The following is a 20,060-nucleotide window of genomic DNA, read 5'->3' on the forward strand; positions in this document are numbered from 1 at the left end:
AAAAATTACCTTTTTGTGTGCTTTTTTTTTCTACTGGTAGTTGACAAAGATCATGACATCAGTATATCAGAAAAAGTATTTGATTGATTTTCTTTCTTAGACATATTTACTGAGGAGAAATGCAGAAAATACCAGCAGAGGGCCCCAGATTGCCTTTTCAGATTGCTTCTATGGGCAGCGCAGCCAAACTAGGATGGAGTTGGCTGGAGCTGGCTGAGGTTGGTTCGCATTCTGAGCCATGTTGGCGGAGTCGGTTGCCATGTCAGCAGGGCTGAGGATGGGTTGGGGTGTGATGGCTGCAGATGGGTCAGGTTTGGCAAGCGCTGGCAGGTTGCCTGAAATCTGGACTCTGAAGTAGAGGGCTGCAGAATAGACAGAGATTGACATACTTTGAGCTCAGCCACAGTTAGCAAACTATGCTCTCAATGCTGTTGCTTTCTAATGAGAATAACTGAAAAACGCGGTCTGGGTGGTTCTTACGTCCAGAGAAGATGTAGAGCTCGTACTGGTTTCTCCTCTGACGGCTGGGCATGGACAAAGCGGAGGTAACTGGGGTGGGGAATCCTTTCAGGGACACTTTGATGTTGATCTCTCCACTTAGAAGAACCTCTGGATGTTAGAAAGGAAAACGGCAACATTTAAGTACAAGTAAATTTAGTGAGGAAAAAAAAGAGGCCACTTTGACAGTTATTTGATTAATTTGACTAAATAAACTTAAGGCCATATGACATGATTATTATTATTTTTATTTATTTATTTTTTTGCAGTCTACTTTTTATCCCATGACAAATGGTAAAATTATAATACTAGAAGTGGTTAGTTTGTTATGAGAACCAAGCTGTTAGGGCCTTGTTGTGGATGTTCTTTACTGTACAGAAACCATGTCCATATGGTGTAGCTTTGGCTGAAACGTTCTCTCAACCAATGTTGTACCTTTTAAAGGCATAGTCCAACATTTTGGGGATACTGCTTTGTTAATTTTTTAATGACTACTAACCAGCCTGGCGAGTCAAACGCCCCTGAGAAGAGCTTCTTGAAGTCTTGCTGCAGGGTGGAGTACTTCCTGGTGGGAAGGTGAACCTCTGCATAATGTCTCCTAGAGGACAAACAGGGAGAGCGAGGCCATGTCCATTAACTCAAACAGCAACAAGGAGACTGTCTCTGTGAGCTCTTTCTGTTCATTTATAAATGGAAAGAGACAAGAGAGCTCTTTGCTTTTTAAGTTTCACACATTCAAAAATAAGAGCTGACCAATACAACAAACCACTAGCTGTAGCTGGCTCAGGAGTCGAGACCAACTGGCCACAGCTTCTACTCCATTGTAATTGGACAATAACATTGAGGTCATACAATGAAACCGCATTCATTACATAATTAAAGCTGCAAGGAGCATTAGGGCTGTTGCACACCAATGCGCGTTGGGGTGAAAGGCAGTTTTAGACACTGGGAGCAATGCCTCCCCACAGCCAAGCTGTTTGTTTGTTTTACATATGTTGACAAAGTTTAAAGTGGATGGAGATATTTATTGAAGTATGACCTCTGAAAATGAAAAAAAAAAACACATTTCTCACCGTTCTTAAAGAAGAACACAGTCTCCGGGCTGCTTCTGGTGGCTGGGATTGCCAGTGCAGCGCTGATGCTTCCCGTCAGACCTGGGAACTCAGTTGCCAGAGGCTTGGGGTAGCCCGGCTCCATCACCATGTTGCCGTCTAGACGCCAATACTGGTCTCCCTGGAGCAGTGACAAAGAGGACAATTACTTACTGCACTCAGACCTCCATCAACACGGGGAGCTTTGGGAAGAGATCTTGTGTGGTGATAACACATCATATTTTCATAGATGGCATAGTGTTTTTCAGAAATAACTTTCACCCACACTGTTTTCCCTCATTATCTAAAGTATTATTTACCAGATATTAGAGACAGTTTGTGTGACAAAAGATGTGCTTGTACAACAAATAAGCTTTCAAAAAGTAGAGATCCACTACAAAATAATCTGTATGTGCTTTTCATTTTTGTAAAGATCAGGTGGTGCAATTCGTCTGTGTGTACAGCATATCTCTGAACTCTTAGTTTGGTGTTCACCACAAATTTACAGAATACTGGATATGACTTTAAATGGAATAACAAACTTGGCACACATCGCTACACACATGAATTTACTGTATACCTACAAACATGCACATCTCTTTCTGTGTACTACAGTATTGTAAAGTAATGAAATTTCCCAGTAAACTTTTACCCACTGTACACTGCAATACCCAAAAGCATTCAGATGGACAAAACTGACCTCAATGTATAACACAGTAAGCAGTCGGTGTCAACAGACTGGATGATGACAAAACGGCTATTTATTTTGTTGGCTGGTTTACTGACACAATAATGAGGTTTTGAAACATTAATGAATGGTTTTGGTTGAGTGAAATCCTTGTGCAGACATACAATAGAACTATAAAGAATGGTGAGACTATTTTAACACATGCGCCAAAGCAAATGAGACAGTGTGTGAGGGAAATAACGCAGTGACACAGTGGTTGAGGTGACAGCAGTAGTAATAATAGCCTGTAGTAATATTTGTACCTTGATGATGTAGGTGTTTCCATGGCAGTTGGGGCGTGTGAAGACAGTATCAATGGGAGAGGAGACACCTAGAGTGTCTGTGATCCTCTGTGGATGACCAACTGAGCGACTGACTGGGTCCACTGACCAGAAAAGCTCACCTGAAACACACACGCAACATATATCAACACCAAACCGACACAGTATGTTTAAAGACGTATTTCTTCCAAGTTCTGTATTTGTAGAATAACCTTTTATCCCAGAGTGATCACACATTGGTAATACATGTCAAAATATTACAATACAACAACACATTGATACTGACCTTTGAATATCAGTATGGTCCCATTGCTGAGAGCTGTCAGTCCATTGATGGGGGAGTCACTGCAGAGGTCAACATCGGCCAAGACTCCTGCAAACACATACACTTAAAATCACTTTGTTAAAACAGACTCAGTGTGCCATTGTTTTATTTTTAATACTTTTGTTTGGTCACTGGATAAAAGAAAAACCAAAAAAAAAACCAAAACACTTTGCCTTCTACCTCACCCGAGAACATCATTCAGATCTGGTCAAAGCATTTGTTTAGATGTTATATGTAAAAATAAACGTGGAACATTTTAGACACACATAGACACACACATATACAGGACCACTTGTCCTACCTGTCCCTGGTCCCTCAGAACCTGCTTCCATCACAGAGAGACCCAGTCCCTGTGCTACATCCTGCAGGGTGTTGGGCCTGGAGCCTGCTGGGCCTCCTGAGGCCAAAATACAGTTACATTTTTGTGTGGTCAAATGCAAGTTAAGTTAGTATACACACACACACACACACACACACACATACGGTATATATATATATATATATATATACATACATACAATTGAAAAGAGAAAAAAATGTTCTATTTCAAAATGATCTCTGTTTAGTTAACCTTGACTTGCCACCGGCGGGGCCGCTCCCCCAGGTGACAGCACCAGTTGGATGTTAAGTTTTCCACCAGCGGCTTCAGGACCAGAGGGCCTGCTGCCCAGAGATGGAGCACTATAGAGGGGCAGAGAGGAGCCAGGGGCTGGTGAGTCTGGAGAACCACCATAAGAGGAAGCACTGGACATTGGCAGTAGACCAACAGGTATGTCACTCATACCTGTTACGAAAAAAAGAAGGGAAGAAGGTTTTCTGTCGTTATCCAATTAGACAAAACAATATCATCTTTTGTGTAAAAAATGAAATTTGAAAATAAGAAATAGAGATATTCCTAACCACGTTGTGGTGTGTTGGCTGGTACAACCAGAGGGCCGGTGCCAGTGGAGCTGCCAGTCATTGGGTTGAGAAGACCTAATGAATCTGGACACTGAGCCCCAGGGTGCTGCAGGCAGGGAGCCCTTGCTACATAAAACATAATGATTATATTTACCATAATGTAACAGCATTTATCTTTTAGTAGACAAAGTAGAAAAGTACAGGTGTTCTTATAGTCTGATGTGTTAGTGAGTACAAATTAAGCAGAGTGGCATATAATGTGAGTGATAAAGCAATTAGCAAAATGCAAACAACAAAACAACAGAAAGTCAGACATGTCAGCTTTGGGGTGTGAAGATAAAACCTAATTAGCCATGGCTTTGTCAGATGGCTGTGTTAAGCTGTTCGCTGAACCCGAGTCAGGTTGCAGCAGTTTGCCGTTGCAACCCTATTGGCCAGCCGGACCTTCTTCCATCTGTGGTATTCATAGGTATTCATTTGATGAAACATTCTGTTGCTTTTCTGTAGTATAGTGTGAGCATAATAAAAAGTGAAAAAAAAATCTGTTTACCACTCACATGTCTACAATAAATTTCCGCCACTACCCATGAAGCCTCCCTCGATTTTATGGCCACAAAATGCACGAGCACAAAACCCTCCTTAAAACCGCAGGATGTCCTTTCAATACTTTTGTGGAAATTAAACAAATGAGACACAACATTAATTGACTAATGTTAATCTGTGATCTTTAGAGGTGCTGCTTGGTGGATTTTATGACTAGACTAGCTCTTTCTCCCAATATCAAGTCTTTTCGCGTGAGCATAGCTGTGCATAGCTTCTTCCAAAGAGTGATATCAGAATTCTCACCTAACTCTCGGCAAGAAAAGTGACTGTTTAACGCTTCCTTTAAGGTCTTGAAACAAGACTTTGAAGGCGCTCCTCCATTAAAGACGTCCATATACTGAACGATGCAGCACCCACCTTAGCTGATATTGTGCTTTTGTGGTGCAAGTTTCTCAACAAATGTAAAATTATTCAAACTATCAAAAAAGCAATCTCAAAATATACAGTGAGCCCAGAGTTTGTCCTTGTGGGTCAGGGCCATCAGAGCAGGCTGCTTTGTGCAGTTGGTATCCTGTCTTTTTCCTTTGCTTGTTAAAAACACATTTCTGAATGCACAGATAGGAGAAAAGGCTTTGACTGTGTTTTTAATAAATCTCATTTGGATACACTGCCCCCCCCCCCCCCCTCATTCTGCATCAATAACAAATTCAGTATCAGAACAACACCTACCTGTGTAGATTTCCTCGCTCTCACTGTTGGACCTTTTCTTGCTCTTCTCTGATTTACGATTTCCTAAGGAGAAAACGGAGGAGAAAATAAGAAAAAAAGAGAATGATATCAGTCATATGGAGACTGTGAGGACACACCTGTTATCTAACATCAGTTTAGCATAGAGAATAACAAGGAACACAGGAAGGCTTGAACAGAATTAATCAAAAATTACAACATGTTCCAAGCTTTTCTAAAGACTGTGAATTTTAAAAATGCATTGAATTCCCTGTCCAATCCTACTGCATTGCCTCTTAGTCCGCGTACATGTGCACAAATTGAGCACGTTAGAAATATTTTTTTCTGCATGGATATCTGGTGCAGTAACACAAAATTTAAAAGCAACAACGGCAGTGAAAAGGAGGCTCTGCTGCTAACCTGAAGCTGCAGCCCTCAGAGGCTGTAAAGTCCTGGGGTGTGAAACTGATTGACTGGCGTCTGTGAACAGAGACAAGGTGGTCAAAAGTACTCAGGGTTTATTTCGTGTTACACCACTGAAACTGTGTCACACATTCAAATCAGGATATCTTGTCCATACCCAAGCTTCTTAAAACTTTATTAGATGTCTTTAAACTTGACTGCAATTGAGCATGTGTTGCTAAGGCACAATTAGCCATTGTGTATAATCATGTTTAGTATATAATTTAAATCTAATTTGTGTTAAATATATAATATATATGATAATGTGTAATTGTGCCCTTACAGCAGTGTAGTTGGTAGTCTTGACAGCAGGTGCTATGGCTGATGCACTGTGGGTCACAGTCACACAGCTGACCGCGCCTGAAGGCCTCACCACAGCGACCCTGACAGGACTGAGCTGAGAGCAACACAGACAAACATTATCAACCTGTCAAAACTGTCGGAAATTAGCTGCGTTTGTCCATCTCTGGCCATCAGGAAGCAGATAACTCCTGCTAACGTGTGACTAAATAAACATCCAGTAACAAACATTTGCATTCTTTTGCAGATGTTTCACGTTTCTGTCCACATGATGAACGCTTTAGCTGCTAAATGCTCTGAGTTCATCTGTTAATTGCTTACTTAGTCTGCCTACCTTTTAGAGCTGGGCAAATTGTGTAGAGTGGGTTTAGCAGACCTTTTATTTTCCTCAAAAGCAGCTGACTGTTGGAAACCAGGTTTGATGAAGCTATTGAGAACGTACTAAACCTAAATGTGTCAAAATACCAGGAACCTGGAGAATTGTTCCTTAGAAACCAAAACAACAAGCTAAAAGAATCTAAAAAAAAGTCACCCAAATCAAAAAACATTTGCAACAAACACAAAAGAGGATCATATGAGCTAAAACAGCATTTGGCATAATTTAAAGGCTTTAATGCTTTGAAAGAATTAAATAAGCTTCAAAGAAGCATTAGGAAAAGCACAGCTGAAAATAATAAAAATGATGTTGTTTCAGTTTCGGTGTTGGCTCACTGTCAGGCTGTCATGACATGGACACTTGTACAATAGAAGGAAGTCACAGTTGCTGCCATGTATCATAAAGTCTATGTAATCTTATCTTGTGTGTCTTGTACTGAGCAGCTTACCATTGGTGCAAATGGCCTGAAAGTCTGGGCAGCACTCGTTATGTTGCTGGCAGTCAAAGTCGCACTTACACTGCTGGCCTCTGGAGAAATTCTCACCACAGCGACCCACACAGCTGCCTGTAGAGAGACGGCACGTCGGTGTAGAATTTTAATTAGTTTTCATTGATGTAAAATTGCATGTGTATTAAATGGTGTCATAACATTATTAAGGTAAGGTATTATCAGATGGACTGCAAGACATCCCAAGGTATTATGAGTACAATATTATATGTTTGGCTAGATGCGACCATAGAACCATCATTGGAAGAGTTGGCCCGTGTGCTGACTGCAAAGTATTATAACTGTAACAAATAATATAAAGTAAAGTAAAGTAAAGTAAATAATCAGATGATATTACAGCTGCAATAAAGATGCTTTACTATATCATCTAACAAAATATGAGGGATGTTATTGGATATCGTAAGAACAATAGTTCTATGATAATACATTATTAGATGCAAGCTAAGGTATATGCTATAAGGCATTATGAACATATTAAAGGGTAAATTAAAACACAACCTGTGCACATTGTTTTGTTACCACAAGGTGCCAGACTATGGATTTTAAATATATAAATACAGTACCTGGCCCAGCAGCAGTGTTGGTCACGGCAAGGCCAAGAAATAGAAACCACAGTGACATTTTCATCATCATCCTCTTCATCATCATCTTCATCCAACACTCTGCCTGAACAGAATCTGAAACAAACAACAACTGCGATAGACAAAAGGAGCGTCAGTGGTCACCTTCTCTGTGTGTCGCCTCTCTGTCTTCTTCTATCAGTCGGTCAGTCCGTTGGTCTTATATATGAGACAAAGCCACTGAGACAGGACGTTTTTAATTAGCATCACACACACAAGCACACTCATACTACACCCACAGTCTAATTAAAAACCACAAAGACGGATTGTCTTTAAACTTGCTACACTTGGTAAACGAACTCCTACGCACAGGAGTCTCTTTCAAGAGTCGCAAAGGAAAGTAACTTATGACAAATCACTCCAGTTACTTTAACAGCATTTATATGTTAGTGCAGCAGAGTAGGACTTTCTCTTCATTTTAGAATGCTTGTAATATTTTACATTTTACTTGCTTAGTGCAGACACTTGAAAATCATGAACCACTAAATCAACAAAAATCTCAGGACATGAATCCTCAGTATAAATGATCGCTGTCTAGAAAGCTTTACAGAAAGCAACACTGGAATTGTGAATAGGAAGCTGCTATGAAGTCATAGGCAAATTAACCTACAACATTATAATACTCAAGTACAATACATAAGTGTTTTTTCAGCATATGATATCACTCCTACCTGTTGCTTCTTGGACACATTTTCTATGCCAGCCAATTTGTGGAATGAATTGCTTAAGCCAACCAAAGCTGATGTCATGTGGTTTTTGACAGTTCTGCGGTGGAGTTTCAATTGTTCAGCTCATAAAAAGTGTCTACATGGGATAAGCAGAAAGAGCCAAAGAGAGTAAATGAATAAGAGGGGTCAATTCGGTGAGGCATTTACTTTATTTCAATTTGGAGATTTATTTATCTCTTCTCGACATCAAAACTAGTAAAGACCAGAGCAGTCATCTAAGGAGACTGGGTAATTTTACTTCCAAAGTGACTAATATTGCAAAGTACACAAGCTTTATCATATATGGGTGGAGGTATCGATCAATACAAATCAACCACCTGTTTTCACATGAGTGAAGTTCCATATGTGATTGTGGCTCAACCATTTCCATGACAACAGAGCACACTCCATCCACTGATTAATATGACAAGCAGTAGAAAGCTCTGGAAAAGCTAACAAGTGTACCTTGAGGTAGGATTATTTCTCAAACTATAATTTCCAAGGTCAAGAATGAACTCTCAGACTCAGCTTCAACTGAGCTATGTCAAAGCACATCGCATTGAACTGAAATTGTTGTGTACAGCTTGAACACATTGTAATTTGTTTAAGTTTCCATCTTTTGTAATTTGAGTGAATCAAATATCTTTTGGAACAATTACTGATTTACTTTATATGATGCACCTCTCTCTGTTTCTTTAAATATTGAAAACAGAAAAGAATGAGAACCATGAACATGAACAGTGCTGGTAATATTCTCTGGTGAAGTGGTTCATAATGTGTGTCAACATCAGCCATAGGTTAACATGAATAAAATAATAAACTTAACTTAAATAATAAGATATTTTTAAACTAGTGTTGGTCACCTTTCTAACTTTTGCGTAAAATTATGCAGAGGATTTAGTCTGTGAGGCGGTTTGCGCTTTCATCTTAAAGCAAGAGGGTTCCAGGTTTGAATCTGGGTCTAGGTCCTTCTGTGTGGAGTTTGCATGTTCTCCTTGTGCCTGTGTGGCACAGTTTAGGTTTACTGGCCTCTTTCCATTGCCCCTGTCAGTGTGTGTGATTGTATGTCTTTGTGTGTTGGCTTGGCGACCAGTCCAGGGTGAACCCCACCCCTCGCCCGTTTTCAGCTGGGAAAGGCTCCAACCCCGCCGCACCTGTGCATGGATAAAGAGGATGTATGGATGGATGGATGGATGGATGGTCTAATTTATAAGTTCATCTGAAAGACCAGATGTTAACATTACATAACTTTCTGACTGTATCACAAAGGCTTTTAATCTTATGTTAATTCACCTTATGGCATTGACTCAGATGAGACATAAAAATGTCACATTATTCTCAAGACATACGTATGGAATAATGAATGGAACATTACTTTTGGCAGCTACAACAGTACAGTGCATTACTGATGAGTTTCAGGAGGTCAATAGTAGCAAATAAAACCAGAATGTTGTAGAAACTGACAGGGTTAAACCTCCCAAAGGATGAAATACAAAAGATAGCCTCAAACATGTGGATCTTTTAACTTTTTACAATGGAGGTGCTCACATAGAACTAGGAATCATCTGAAAAACATTTTGAATGCACAAAATGCAATGCATGTATTATGCAACATGTAAGATGCTCTTTTTTGTGCAGGTTTTTGTTGCTGCTGTATTGTTGCATTAATTAATTTGTGGGGGGGTAAAAAATGTAGAAAGTGGATACAGAGGTGTGGAGAGAGGCAGCTGAATGTGTTCCCATTTATAATACAAAATTTTTAAAACATTTGTAATGTTTTATCAGTCAGCTGTGCAATCTAAATGGCAATCAAATGAACTGAATCCTATCCTATTATAGGTGCGCAATACTAACTATATGACATTTCATTTGAATGAAAGACCACTATTAGGTCTATAGATCTAACTTTATTTAAGTAGTATATAGAAAGTATTTGTATTAGTCTAAAAGAAGGTGTGTTATAAATGAGTTTGTTGATATTCTTACAGGCCATCTGCTAGAGAGATTGTGAATGAGTCACCGCAGCAGACACAAACACATCAACACACCCACTCTGTTCCCATTCACCTGCTGGTCTGGCTGACTATATGTGCTTTGCTATTTTCATGTGCTTCATTTCTAACAGTCAATTATTCGTATGAGCAGCCCTCTAATGAGCCCTCAGGGAGGGGTGTGGTCACACTGAGGTATTGTGATTGGTCAGAAGGTCAGATTAAAGGAGCTCATAAAACTTTATTAGCACCCCACACTATGACCATGTACAGACTGTGGGATGCATGCTGGCGGGCAGTTGAGAGCCCCCTCACACACACATTCACACTCTTAGTAGGTGTTGAGAAACATGAGGCCAGACAGACTTTATGAAACATATATTTAAAGAGCGTCTGGCAAACGTAACACAACTGAAAGCGATTCATTCAACCTGACGATGTGATTGGGAGTTTAGTCCTTAAAAGGACAGTTCACCCTAAAATCAAAAATATCTTTTTTTCCTCTTACCTGTAGAGTCATTTATCCATCTAGATTGTTCTGATGTGCGTTGTAGAGTCTTTGAGATATTTGCTGTAGAGATGTCTGCCTTCTTTTCAGTGTAATGGAACTGGATGGTACTTCATTTGTGGTGCTCTAAGAACAATAACATCATAACCTGGTTACTCAAAATAATCCACAGACCTTGTTATGAGCAGTTTCAACTATTTTCTTTTAAATATCACCAGGCAGAATCTCATGGATGAGATTCAAGCTAAGCTAGCTAATGTTACAGTTCAGCCGAGAAAGACGCCCTTAATGTTTTCATCCTGCTCTGTCACAAGCACAGGCATCTTGTCAGTGAGTAGACACAGGTTTCATTCTACATGCTGATACAGTGTAGTTCAGTAGAAAGAAAATAGCTCCGATATGAGACTCCTCTTTTCTCCTGGAGCACCACAAGCAAAGCAGTTTCATTATATTCAAGAGCATGCAAACATCTCTACAGCCAATATCACAAAATATCTGTAACTCACACCAAAATAACCTAGATGGATAAAAAGTGCTACAGCTAAGAGGAATATTGTTTAGTTTTAATTCTGGGGTGAACTATCCCTTTAAATCCATCAAGTGGGGTGCTGACATGATCCACATGTACTTTATGCAGTTTTACTGCTCCTACTTTCCTCAGTTGACACTTGTAATTACTCTCCGATGAGACAGTGGGTTGCTGACCGGTGTCTGCTTGCATTACCTCATCCTCCTGGTATCTTCCCCTCAATGTCCTCACTCGTTCCTTTTCATTATTTCAGCTTTATAGCCGCAGCCAATTTTATGGTGGAGTTAGTTTTCCTTGTGGATAAGGAATGTTCTCTTTGTGTTTACTCTCAGTTTTCACATGGGCCTGATCCAAATAGGAAAATGTGAGGTCAGCGTTTATCTCAACATGTTTGACAATGTAGGACTATGCAGATAGATTAAAATAAATCAATCAGATATCTTACTTGGAGGAGTTAGTTCATCTTGTTCAACAGAGATAGCTTGAACAGTAATTACGAAAAGTAAAGTGAAATTCTGTTTTTCCCGGATTTCTTGATTGAGATCTGTGAGTATAAACCATGCTTGTCTCTCTCTCTTCTATCTTGTTTCTATCTTTCTCACTTTTTTATTTTTCAAAACTGTTTATTGGCCTTTGTTTCTTTCTAATAAACAGAATATTTCTACACATCCCATTCAGTACTTTCTACAAATCATTCCAAGGACCTTCTCCAGAACATCTGGAGCTTTTGACATCCCCACATACAATGACTACCAATTTCTTCCTCGGATGTAATACAATTGTCATCAATATTGCTATTAGAATGGTGTAACGTAATGTTCATGTGAAAAACTTCCAGATTGTCTTCCATGTTCAAATATATTCAACTTTACCCAAATGTCACTTCTAAGGATTCAAGGATTCAAGGATTCAAGGAACTTTATTGTCATACCAGCTCACATTCACATGTTTATGGTTAGGACTCAGGTCCCGGGAGCAGTGAGTGACTATAAAAAATATAAAAATATAAAGTACGAATAGAATATAAGCTAAACAGAAAATAGAACATAAAAGAATATAAAACTACACATTTAAATAAGCTAAACCTTAAATAAGAAGCCGGTTTTAACATATATAGCAGCATGCATGTGCAAGTGTGTGCAAGTATGAGGTAGACACAAATATGTTGCTAATGTGAATGTGAGGAGCACTGAATTTTCTCTAACTGTCCATTAGAGGTGAACCAGGAACTGACAAAGTCTATAAACTGTAAGTGCAAATTGATTGTTAATCGTATCTGGGTAACAGGTCGATAGTGGGAGTTGTGAAGGTGAAGAACAAGGATGCACAAGAACAAACATTTGCAAGATCCAAACTGTGAGACAAACAGTTTGGACAGGATTGATTGAAAGGTTTCTGCCGCATTAAAGGTCCCAAAGAGTACACTGGCCTCCCTAATCTGTAAGTGGAAGAAGTTTGGAACCACCAGGACTCTTCCTAGAGCTGGCTGCCCAACTGAGTGATCAGGTTAGAAGGTCCTTAGTCAGGGAGGTGACCAAGAACCCAATGGTCGCTCTCATACTCAGAGATTTGACACTGTAATTGCTGCCAAAGGGACTTCAAAGTGTTTTTCACAGGGTGTCAATAAAAAAATCAAGCTAACTTGTTGCACTTTGTCATTATGGGGTATTTTGTGTAGAATTTTGAGGGGGGAAAATTAATTGAATCAATTTTCGAATGAAACTGTAACATAACAAAAAATTTTATAAGCGAAGGGGTGTGAATACTTTCCGGATGCACTGTAATTCGGGTTAACACCGGAACAAAAGCGTCCTACCGTGTGTTGCCGCCCGGACAGTATGAAAGACGAACCAAACACCTCTGAAACCACACGTTTTCCTTTTCTTTTCTCTCTTTTTTTTTATTTAACACTGTGTGAGTATAGTCGGCTCATTATTCAGTCCACGACAGAGTAAAGGTAGTTAGCAACTGAAATAACCGAGCGTTTTATTGGGAGGGTGACAACAACTGAGAGCTGAGTTACCCGACGAGGTGAGCGAACTGTCGTATCCACACATTGACACTGTGTACAGGCTGGCAACATGGAGCACCATGCACTAAATGCTGATACATCGGTTCAGTTCATACAGGCTTCATTAGAAAGTCAAGGTAGAGCGCTTTACGCAGTGTTTTGGATGGCCTTGTTTTATCTTGATCGGTTCTGTAAGGTTTACGGAGGACATGTCTGTAGGTTCATAGTGCATTAAGAAGCCACGTCGAAACTCTGGTAAGTAGTAGTTAAGTCATTCTCAACCTGTATTCATACAGTCAGCGTGAGGATGGATCAGAAGTGAAACGGATATGACGCGGCAGGTCAGGAAGCTTTGACTGACAGTGAAACCTCTAGTTTACAAATATTAGATGATTGTGTAAAAACATAAACTTGTACAATAGAAATAATTATATAGCCTATATGACATATGGGAAGAGGCCTACACGATACACTAGAAAGATCAATTAAGAAAAATAAAGACATAATATACAATTTATGTCTGCACACTTCCTGCATCAACATATCAAAGAACCACGATATTAATGAAAGTATATTCATATCTCATCATCTTAAATGAAGCGCACAGACTATAAATGAAGCTATGCATAGAGCTCATCTCTATCAAATAAATGAAATCCTTTTGCTTTCACATTTTTCACTTAAATATCTAACAAATGTTGTATAAAATTGTAAAAAAAAAAAAAAAAACTAAACAGACACACCTCTAAAGTTCAGTAAAGATACTTGAGACTTCTCCTCTTTGGGTAGAAGGTTTAATGTTCGTTAAGTAGATAACAGCTGTTGTAACAGTCATGTGTAAAAATGTGATCAGAAGAAAAGTTAAGAAGCTTTTTTAAAACCATAAGTGTATAACAGGATATTAACCTCAGCTCTGGGTCTCTCTCTGTAGTCATGCTCCTGGTGGACCCCGGTCTGTACATTGGCACTGCGGCAGACCTCAATGACAGCAAGGCATTGGCTGATGCAGCCGTCACTCACATCCTGTCAGTGGACTCCACGGACCCCACTCCTGTGCTTCCTGCCAATGGGGACCTCCACAGGAAATGGATTAATGTTTTGGATGAGGTGACCTCTGACCTCCTGAGTCACATGGACGAATGCTTCCTGTTCATTCAGGAGGCTGTGGATGGAGGCGGAGCTGCACTTGTCCACTGGTAAGAGTCAAAGTGTGCTCTTCACTACTCTGTTTTTGTCTTTCGCTTGTTTCCTTCCATCAGCCCACTTGACTGATGCGCTGATCATTTGACATGTGCTCAGTGGGATGTTTTGGAGATGAAAGATAATCAGCTGGCAATAGTGTCGTGTTTTAGTTAGTCTTTAAACGTCCAGTGTGTAAGATTTAGGAGGATCGGTTGACAGAAATGGAATATAATATTCATAGTTATGTTTTCATTGGTGTACAACCACCTGAAACTAAAAATTGTTGTGTTTTTGTTACCTTAGATTGAGTCTTTTATATCTTCAAAGGAAGCAGGTTCTCTTTCACAGTCCGCCATGTAGCACTGCCATGTTTCTACAGTAGCCCATAATGGACAAAACGAACACTGGCTCTAAAGAAGGCCTTTCACGTTTTTAACAGGTACCGTGAGGGGAGGAAGAGGTGAAGGAATGTTTAGTTGATGCCACTAAATCCTACACACTGGACCTTTAAGTTATGAACGAATACATACATTTTGATTTTATTTCGTATTTTGAAAGACTTTCAAATTTTTCATTTGTGTGTGTGTGTGCATGCGTCTGTCAGCCAGGCTGGTCGGAGTCGCAGTGCCACCATCGTTACTGCTTATCTAATGAAGAGATACCAGCTGGGCTTCACCGAGGCTTACTGCAGACTCAAGAGAGTCAAACAGGATGTGCAGTAAGTGTGTGCGTGTGTGTCTGTGTGTTGGGGCTGACCTAAATGCTTCTAGCATTGCCAAAGTAATCCACAGCCAAATCAGTTTTCAAATGCTTTGGGGGTTTTTTCAAAGAGGCAGAGAGTGACGAAGACTGAGAAACTGAGATTGTCTATGGTGGTTAGTTTAACAACCAGCTGTCATACGTGATACACTACTGTACACACACGTGATACACACTATCTGGAACCGGAAAAGCACAAAGAGAATATTTGTTCTGCATTCACCAATGTGGTCTTGTGAAGAATACTCACAGCTGCTCAACACGGAACACACACTCTAGTGGTGGGTATGGAAATGACTGTTGTCTCCCCTCTTCTGCTCATCTTTCAATAGGCCCAACAATAACACATTATACAAGTAAATAATGACTGCAAGTTTGAGGAAAGTATGATCAAAGTGTTTTTGCAGTTTTTACTTTATCTATAATGAAGATTATAGTTTGTTTTGTAATTTGTCATACCTTTTAAGAGTATGTTGTTGGAATGGTTGACATTATTGTTGTACACAGAAGAGGTAAATGTCAGTGCCTTGATGTGTTTTCAGGGTCAACAGCGGTTTTGAGGAGCAGTTGTGTCTGTATGAAGCCATGCATTGTAAAGTGGATGCCTCCAGTCCTCTGTACAAACAGTACAGACTGACCAAAGTTACTGAGAAGTACCCTGGTAACCGCACACACAAAATAATTCTGTTTGATCAAAACACGTCCAGCCAACACACTCTTTTCTTACACAACTCATAATTTTATTTATTGATCATTTTTCTGTTTGTATGTATATATATATGTATGTGTGTGTGTGTGTGCATGCATCTGTACATGCGTGCGTGTGAGCAGAGTTGCAGCATGTTCCGAGGGAGCTGTTTGCCGTTGACCCTGCCCACTCCAGTTCCTCTGAAGTGTCCTACCGCTGCAGGAAGTGCAGGTGAAAGGTGGAAAAGTCTATACAGTGGCTGAATAGATGATATCGTATTTACCCCACATGGGAGCAGTCGAAAATGTCCAAGTTTGAATTTTTTGTTGCCCTTGCCATTTTCTTCTTGAATTTTGATGTCAGGTACAAGGAAACACCCGTTGCTGAGTGCCAACAATGATGCATTTGTTTCAAAAGAACCCTCTTCATTAAACCTCATTAAACATTGTTTTCACTATGGTTAAAGGAATAATTTAACATTTTAAGAAGTACACATTGTGACTCCAGCTTCGCCTTGTCCTCTGCAGAAGAACTCTGTTTCGTGACTCCAGCATTCTCAGTCACCCAGTTGGAGAAGGAGCGTCAGCCTTTGGTCACAAGAAGACCAATAACCTCTCTGGTAAGAGCACAATCGTGACGACTGTCTGTTCATCCGGCCAAAAGGATTTCAAACTCACCTGCACCCTATTAACGCGGGGGGCGCGGGGGGAGCAGGCAGGCAAGGTGGGTGCTGAAAGCAAGTTAGTTATTGTAGTTTGACCTACTGATTTGTCCCACCTATCAACAAGGTAATCATTTGCAAAAGTGACATGCTAAAATATGGACACAGCAAACTTCCATCCATGTGAACGAAAGCTCCAAAAGAGCTACTATGCCTGTGTTCACACTGCAGGGAGAAGTGGCACAAATCACAAATAACAGCTGCATCCTATTTTCATGTGCCTTCATGGCAGACGTGTCATGAAGAAAAAAAAAATCTCTGCACACTCAGATTATTCGAATAAGCCACTCAAGTTAGACAGTTTAAGTCAGTTTCTTTTCATTTGACACAAAATATTAAAAATCAGCATTGTTGTTTTTCAAACTTGTCTGCAAAAGACCTTTTTGGAGTGCCTCAGGAGGCATTTTGACGTGTCCAGGAAAATCACAGTTGCAAGTAATAAAATGATTGTAAGCACATGTTGAATACAAGACTTTGGAAATGTGTGAGTTGCTTTTGCTGCTCACTCGGCAGGACATTTTTGTCCTGGCCTGTTGTGATGTTTACGCAATGGTGCACAGACTACACAGCTGATCTCAGACCAGGCGCTCTGATTACAAGATTATTCCTCTTGGAAGGACAGAAAAAACTGAATGAGGCAGGCTGCAACAGGTGCAGATTTGATGTATTCCTCGCCAGGGTACTTTCCCAAACATAAAGTTAGCACACACATACAATTACAATGTTTTAGAGGATCAGAGGTAATTTAAATAACTAAACTAATAAATATTCTTGGAAAGAATTCAAGAAAATGCTGTCTTCGGTATGGCTACAACAGTAAACAGATGGTCGGAGCTGTGGTTTGCGATGTAATCAACTTGAATTTGAACTTGATGCCCTTCTGTGTCAACTTGAGGATTTTAGTCTCCAAATGAAGGGCAAGCGTCCGAGTTCATTCACGGCTACACCGAACCGTTAGCTTCGGGGTTCTGTTAGCGTTCATGCTGGCTCGCTGTCACGCTGCCATGACTTACGAGGACACTTGAATGGAACAGAGCCATTGTTGATGGTATTAGAAGCTGTGTACCTTTTCTACTCTTGTAAATGAAAATGTCTGCTGTGAAAATTGTGATAATCACCCACAGTGGATGTACAGTTTATCGTAAGTGATGACATGAAATATGTTACTGTCTAGGAGACGTCCAGTGTACGTCTTACTTCATTGAACCGGTGCAGTGGATGGAACAAGCTTTACTTGGAGTGATGGATGGTCAGGTAATACACACACACACACACACACACACACACACAGTTGTGTTGCCATCACTTTTGGGGATGTTACATAGACTTACATTTATTTCCTGGAGGCTTAGCCACCACCTAACCATAACAATAAACATTACTTGCCTAATCCTAACCCTTACCTTAACCAAACCATAACCTCAGCCTAACCTTAAAGCAAGTGTACACCCTGATATTTAATGATTTACATTGTGGGGATTTGCATTTTGTTGACATGTGATACAACGTGATTATGTAAACAGATGTTTGTACTATACACACACAGACACACACATGCAGACACAGGTAGAGAATCATCATCTTCCTGTCACTGCCTGCTAATGCTGCACATGCTACTGAAAACATACTGGTCTCTTTATCTGCACTTAAGGTACCTTCTTCTCTCTTCCTGTGTGTGTGTGTGTGTGTATGTGTGTGTGTGTGTGTGTTTGTAGCTGCTGTGTCCTAAGTGTAGCTCTAAGCTGGGCTCATTCAGCTGGTGCGGTGATCAGTGTTCGTGTGGTCGCTGGGTCACTCCCGCCTTCCAGCTGCATCGCAACAGAGTGGACGAGATCCGACAGCTGAAAATACAGAAATAGTGCTACACACACACACACACACACAGTGTGACAACAACAAATGAAGTGATGAGAAGAACTTTTTTTTATTTAGGAAAAGTATGGGCCCTGAAAAAATCACAAGAGGACATGTTGGAAGTTGACAAAAAAAGAATTGCAACTCTAAAATTCTTTGTTTTATAGTTACTTCCAGCTCATTGTTTAGCTGTCTGGCCCACCACTTTGCTGATTTTGATCACTCTCACTGCTCTCACAGTGTCATCTTCAGCCACAACAGGCAGACGTTTTTCCATAAAAAGCTCGAAGTGTCCCATTGGACACTAGCTGCTCAGCACCAAACAGCAGACAGACACAGTTAGAGATGAGGTGATGAACATAGGGAAGTATTTAGCAGCTGGAGAGACAGATCTTTTACTCAGGAGTTGGTGCAGACCAAAATCAGAGCTTAAAAGAGAGTGAATATTGAACTTAAATGGACACAAACATGACTCCATATGAATGAGGATGTCGCTTAGTAACTGCTGGATGTGTAAATAATCAACAAGTTCACTTGGAATAAATGTTATCATGGTGATAATATTTCAATTTTGTGTTTGCAGCTTGTTTCCACTGCCCTCAAGTGGCCAGATATAAGTCCAATATGTACTCTCCTTCAGCTCTGTTTTTAGCTAAAGGAAGTAATAAAGCTCCAAAAGAGTCATCAACCTTCACATTACACACATTTGCTTGCAAAATACCACATTGCTTACATCATCTCAATTGAGAAAGCACTTGTCCTATCAGTGTACATTATGTATCCATGGAATCGGGACCGTTGCTTAGACAATAAGACAATTTAAAGACATCTCTGAATGGTTGCTGATATGTTAAGAGTTGCTGCCCTAACAGCAATGGGGTAACAGCTTACTGAAGGTTGTCGGGGTCCATACTGAACGCATTAGAGCAAAGGTATTTTATACCAGTAATATCCCAATACAAGGATGATCCAATTAACACAACCTGTTTCTAAGTCTGTAAGTATGCCTGATGGCTGTTCAGTAACACACACGATGTAAATAAATGAAAAATAAAAGCATTTGTATGTATCAATAAGCCTAATTTGTTCCTACCATTCTGCAAATTAGTCCTACAGATCTTACAGATGTGTGTGAGATTAAGTAACATTTATGTCTTGTTGCATTGGTGTGTGCATGCTGTCTCTGTCTGTCTCTGTCCAAACTCAAGTGAGACAGCTGACTTGTCATTGCTGGTTGTCTTTCTTGCTCTCTTGTTCCCATATTTCCTCCTCACATCCAGCAGGGACTGTTGGTTCGCTCCAGCTGATAGTTTAGTTGGGTTCAGATCCAGACAGACAGACAGACAGCAGATCCAATGCAAAGATCGCATCAGGATGAATTTCAACAGATTTATTTGTTCTGGACTCCGGATGCTGACAAGCAGATGTTTTAAACCCAGACCACATTCCTCACTCATAATTCAAATTACATAATGTTTTCTACAAGTGCAGCACAGATAAAGTCACTTGAATCTGTCAGTCACGGTGATTAATACAAAAAGAGTTCCACAAAGTTCCACAGAATTTTTATGAATTGTTAATAGTTCTTATGTTGAATCCATCATGTTCCTTCACATTCACTGTGATTTATTATATTGCTTTGGTTTGTAAAGAGGCAGAACTGCAACAGCTGCAGACTAACTATCCTACGATCAGAATCTCTCGATGTCAAATGGGTTTTACTGATAATTTTAGAGGAGTGTGAGTTCTATTT

General features: G+C 40.0%; 3 protein-coding genes across 4 annotated transcripts; 1 reads left to right on the forward strand and 2 right to left on the reverse strand.

Annotated features, from left to right (window-relative positions):
• Nucleotides 1–87: 87 nt before the first annotated feature.
• LOC124069469 (proteoglycan 4-like) lies at nt 88–3,704 on the reverse strand. Its single transcript, XM_046408661.1, has 8 exons — nt 3,494–3,704; nt 3,224–3,319; nt 2,884–2,970; nt 2,580–2,719; nt 1,572–1,731; nt 998–1,096; nt 481–609; nt 88–362 (listed from the first exon to the last, which is right to left on the reverse strand). The coding sequence occupies exons 1-8, from the start codon at nt 3,702–3,704 to the stop codon at nt 169–171; spliced, it is 1,116 nt and encodes a 371-aa protein (XP_046264617.1). The 3' UTR covers nt 88–168.
• A 2,028-nt stretch (nt 3,705–5,732) lies between these two features.
• Nucleotides 5,733–7,570, reverse strand: LOC124069062 (proteoglycan 4-like). The gene is made up of 3 exons (XM_046407777.1): nt 7,301–7,570; nt 6,678–6,794; nt 5,733–5,950 (listed from the first exon to the last, which is right to left on the reverse strand). The coding sequence occupies exons 1-3, from the start codon at nt 7,389–7,391 to the stop codon at nt 5,784–5,786; spliced, it is 375 nt and encodes a 124-aa protein (XP_046263733.1). The 5' UTR covers nt 7,392–7,570; the 3' UTR covers nt 5,733–5,783.
• A 5,330-nt stretch (nt 7,571–12,900) lies between these two features.
• dusp12 (dual specificity phosphatase 12) lies at nt 12,901–19,380 on the forward strand. Of its 2 annotated transcripts, none has more exons than XM_046407765.1 (8): nt 12,901–13,123; nt 14,035–14,299; nt 14,890–15,003; nt 15,587–15,705; nt 15,876–15,963; nt 16,260–16,351; nt 17,628–17,707; nt 18,169–19,380. In XM_046407765.1, exons 2-8 carry the CDS (start codon nt 14,037–14,039, stop codon nt 18,310–18,312), a joined length of 900 nt encoding a protein of 299 aa, XP_046263721.1. In that variant the 5' UTR covers nt 12,901–13,123; nt 14,035–14,036; the 3' UTR covers nt 18,313–19,380. The 2 variants fall into 2 exon arrangements, with proteins under 2 accessions (XP_046263721.1, XP_046263722.1); XM_046407766.1 differs by lacking the exon at nt 12,901–13,123 and adding an exon at nt 13,163–13,358.
• The last annotated feature ends 680 nt before the right edge of the window (nt 19,381–20,060 follow it).

This window comes from Scatophagus argus, chromosome 13 (genome assembly GCF_020382885.2).
Source record: "Scatophagus argus isolate fScaArg1 chromosome 13, fScaArg1.pri, whole genome shotgun sequence".
Lineage (NCBI taxonomy): Eukaryota > Metazoa > Chordata > Actinopteri > Scatophagidae > Scatophagus > Scatophagus argus.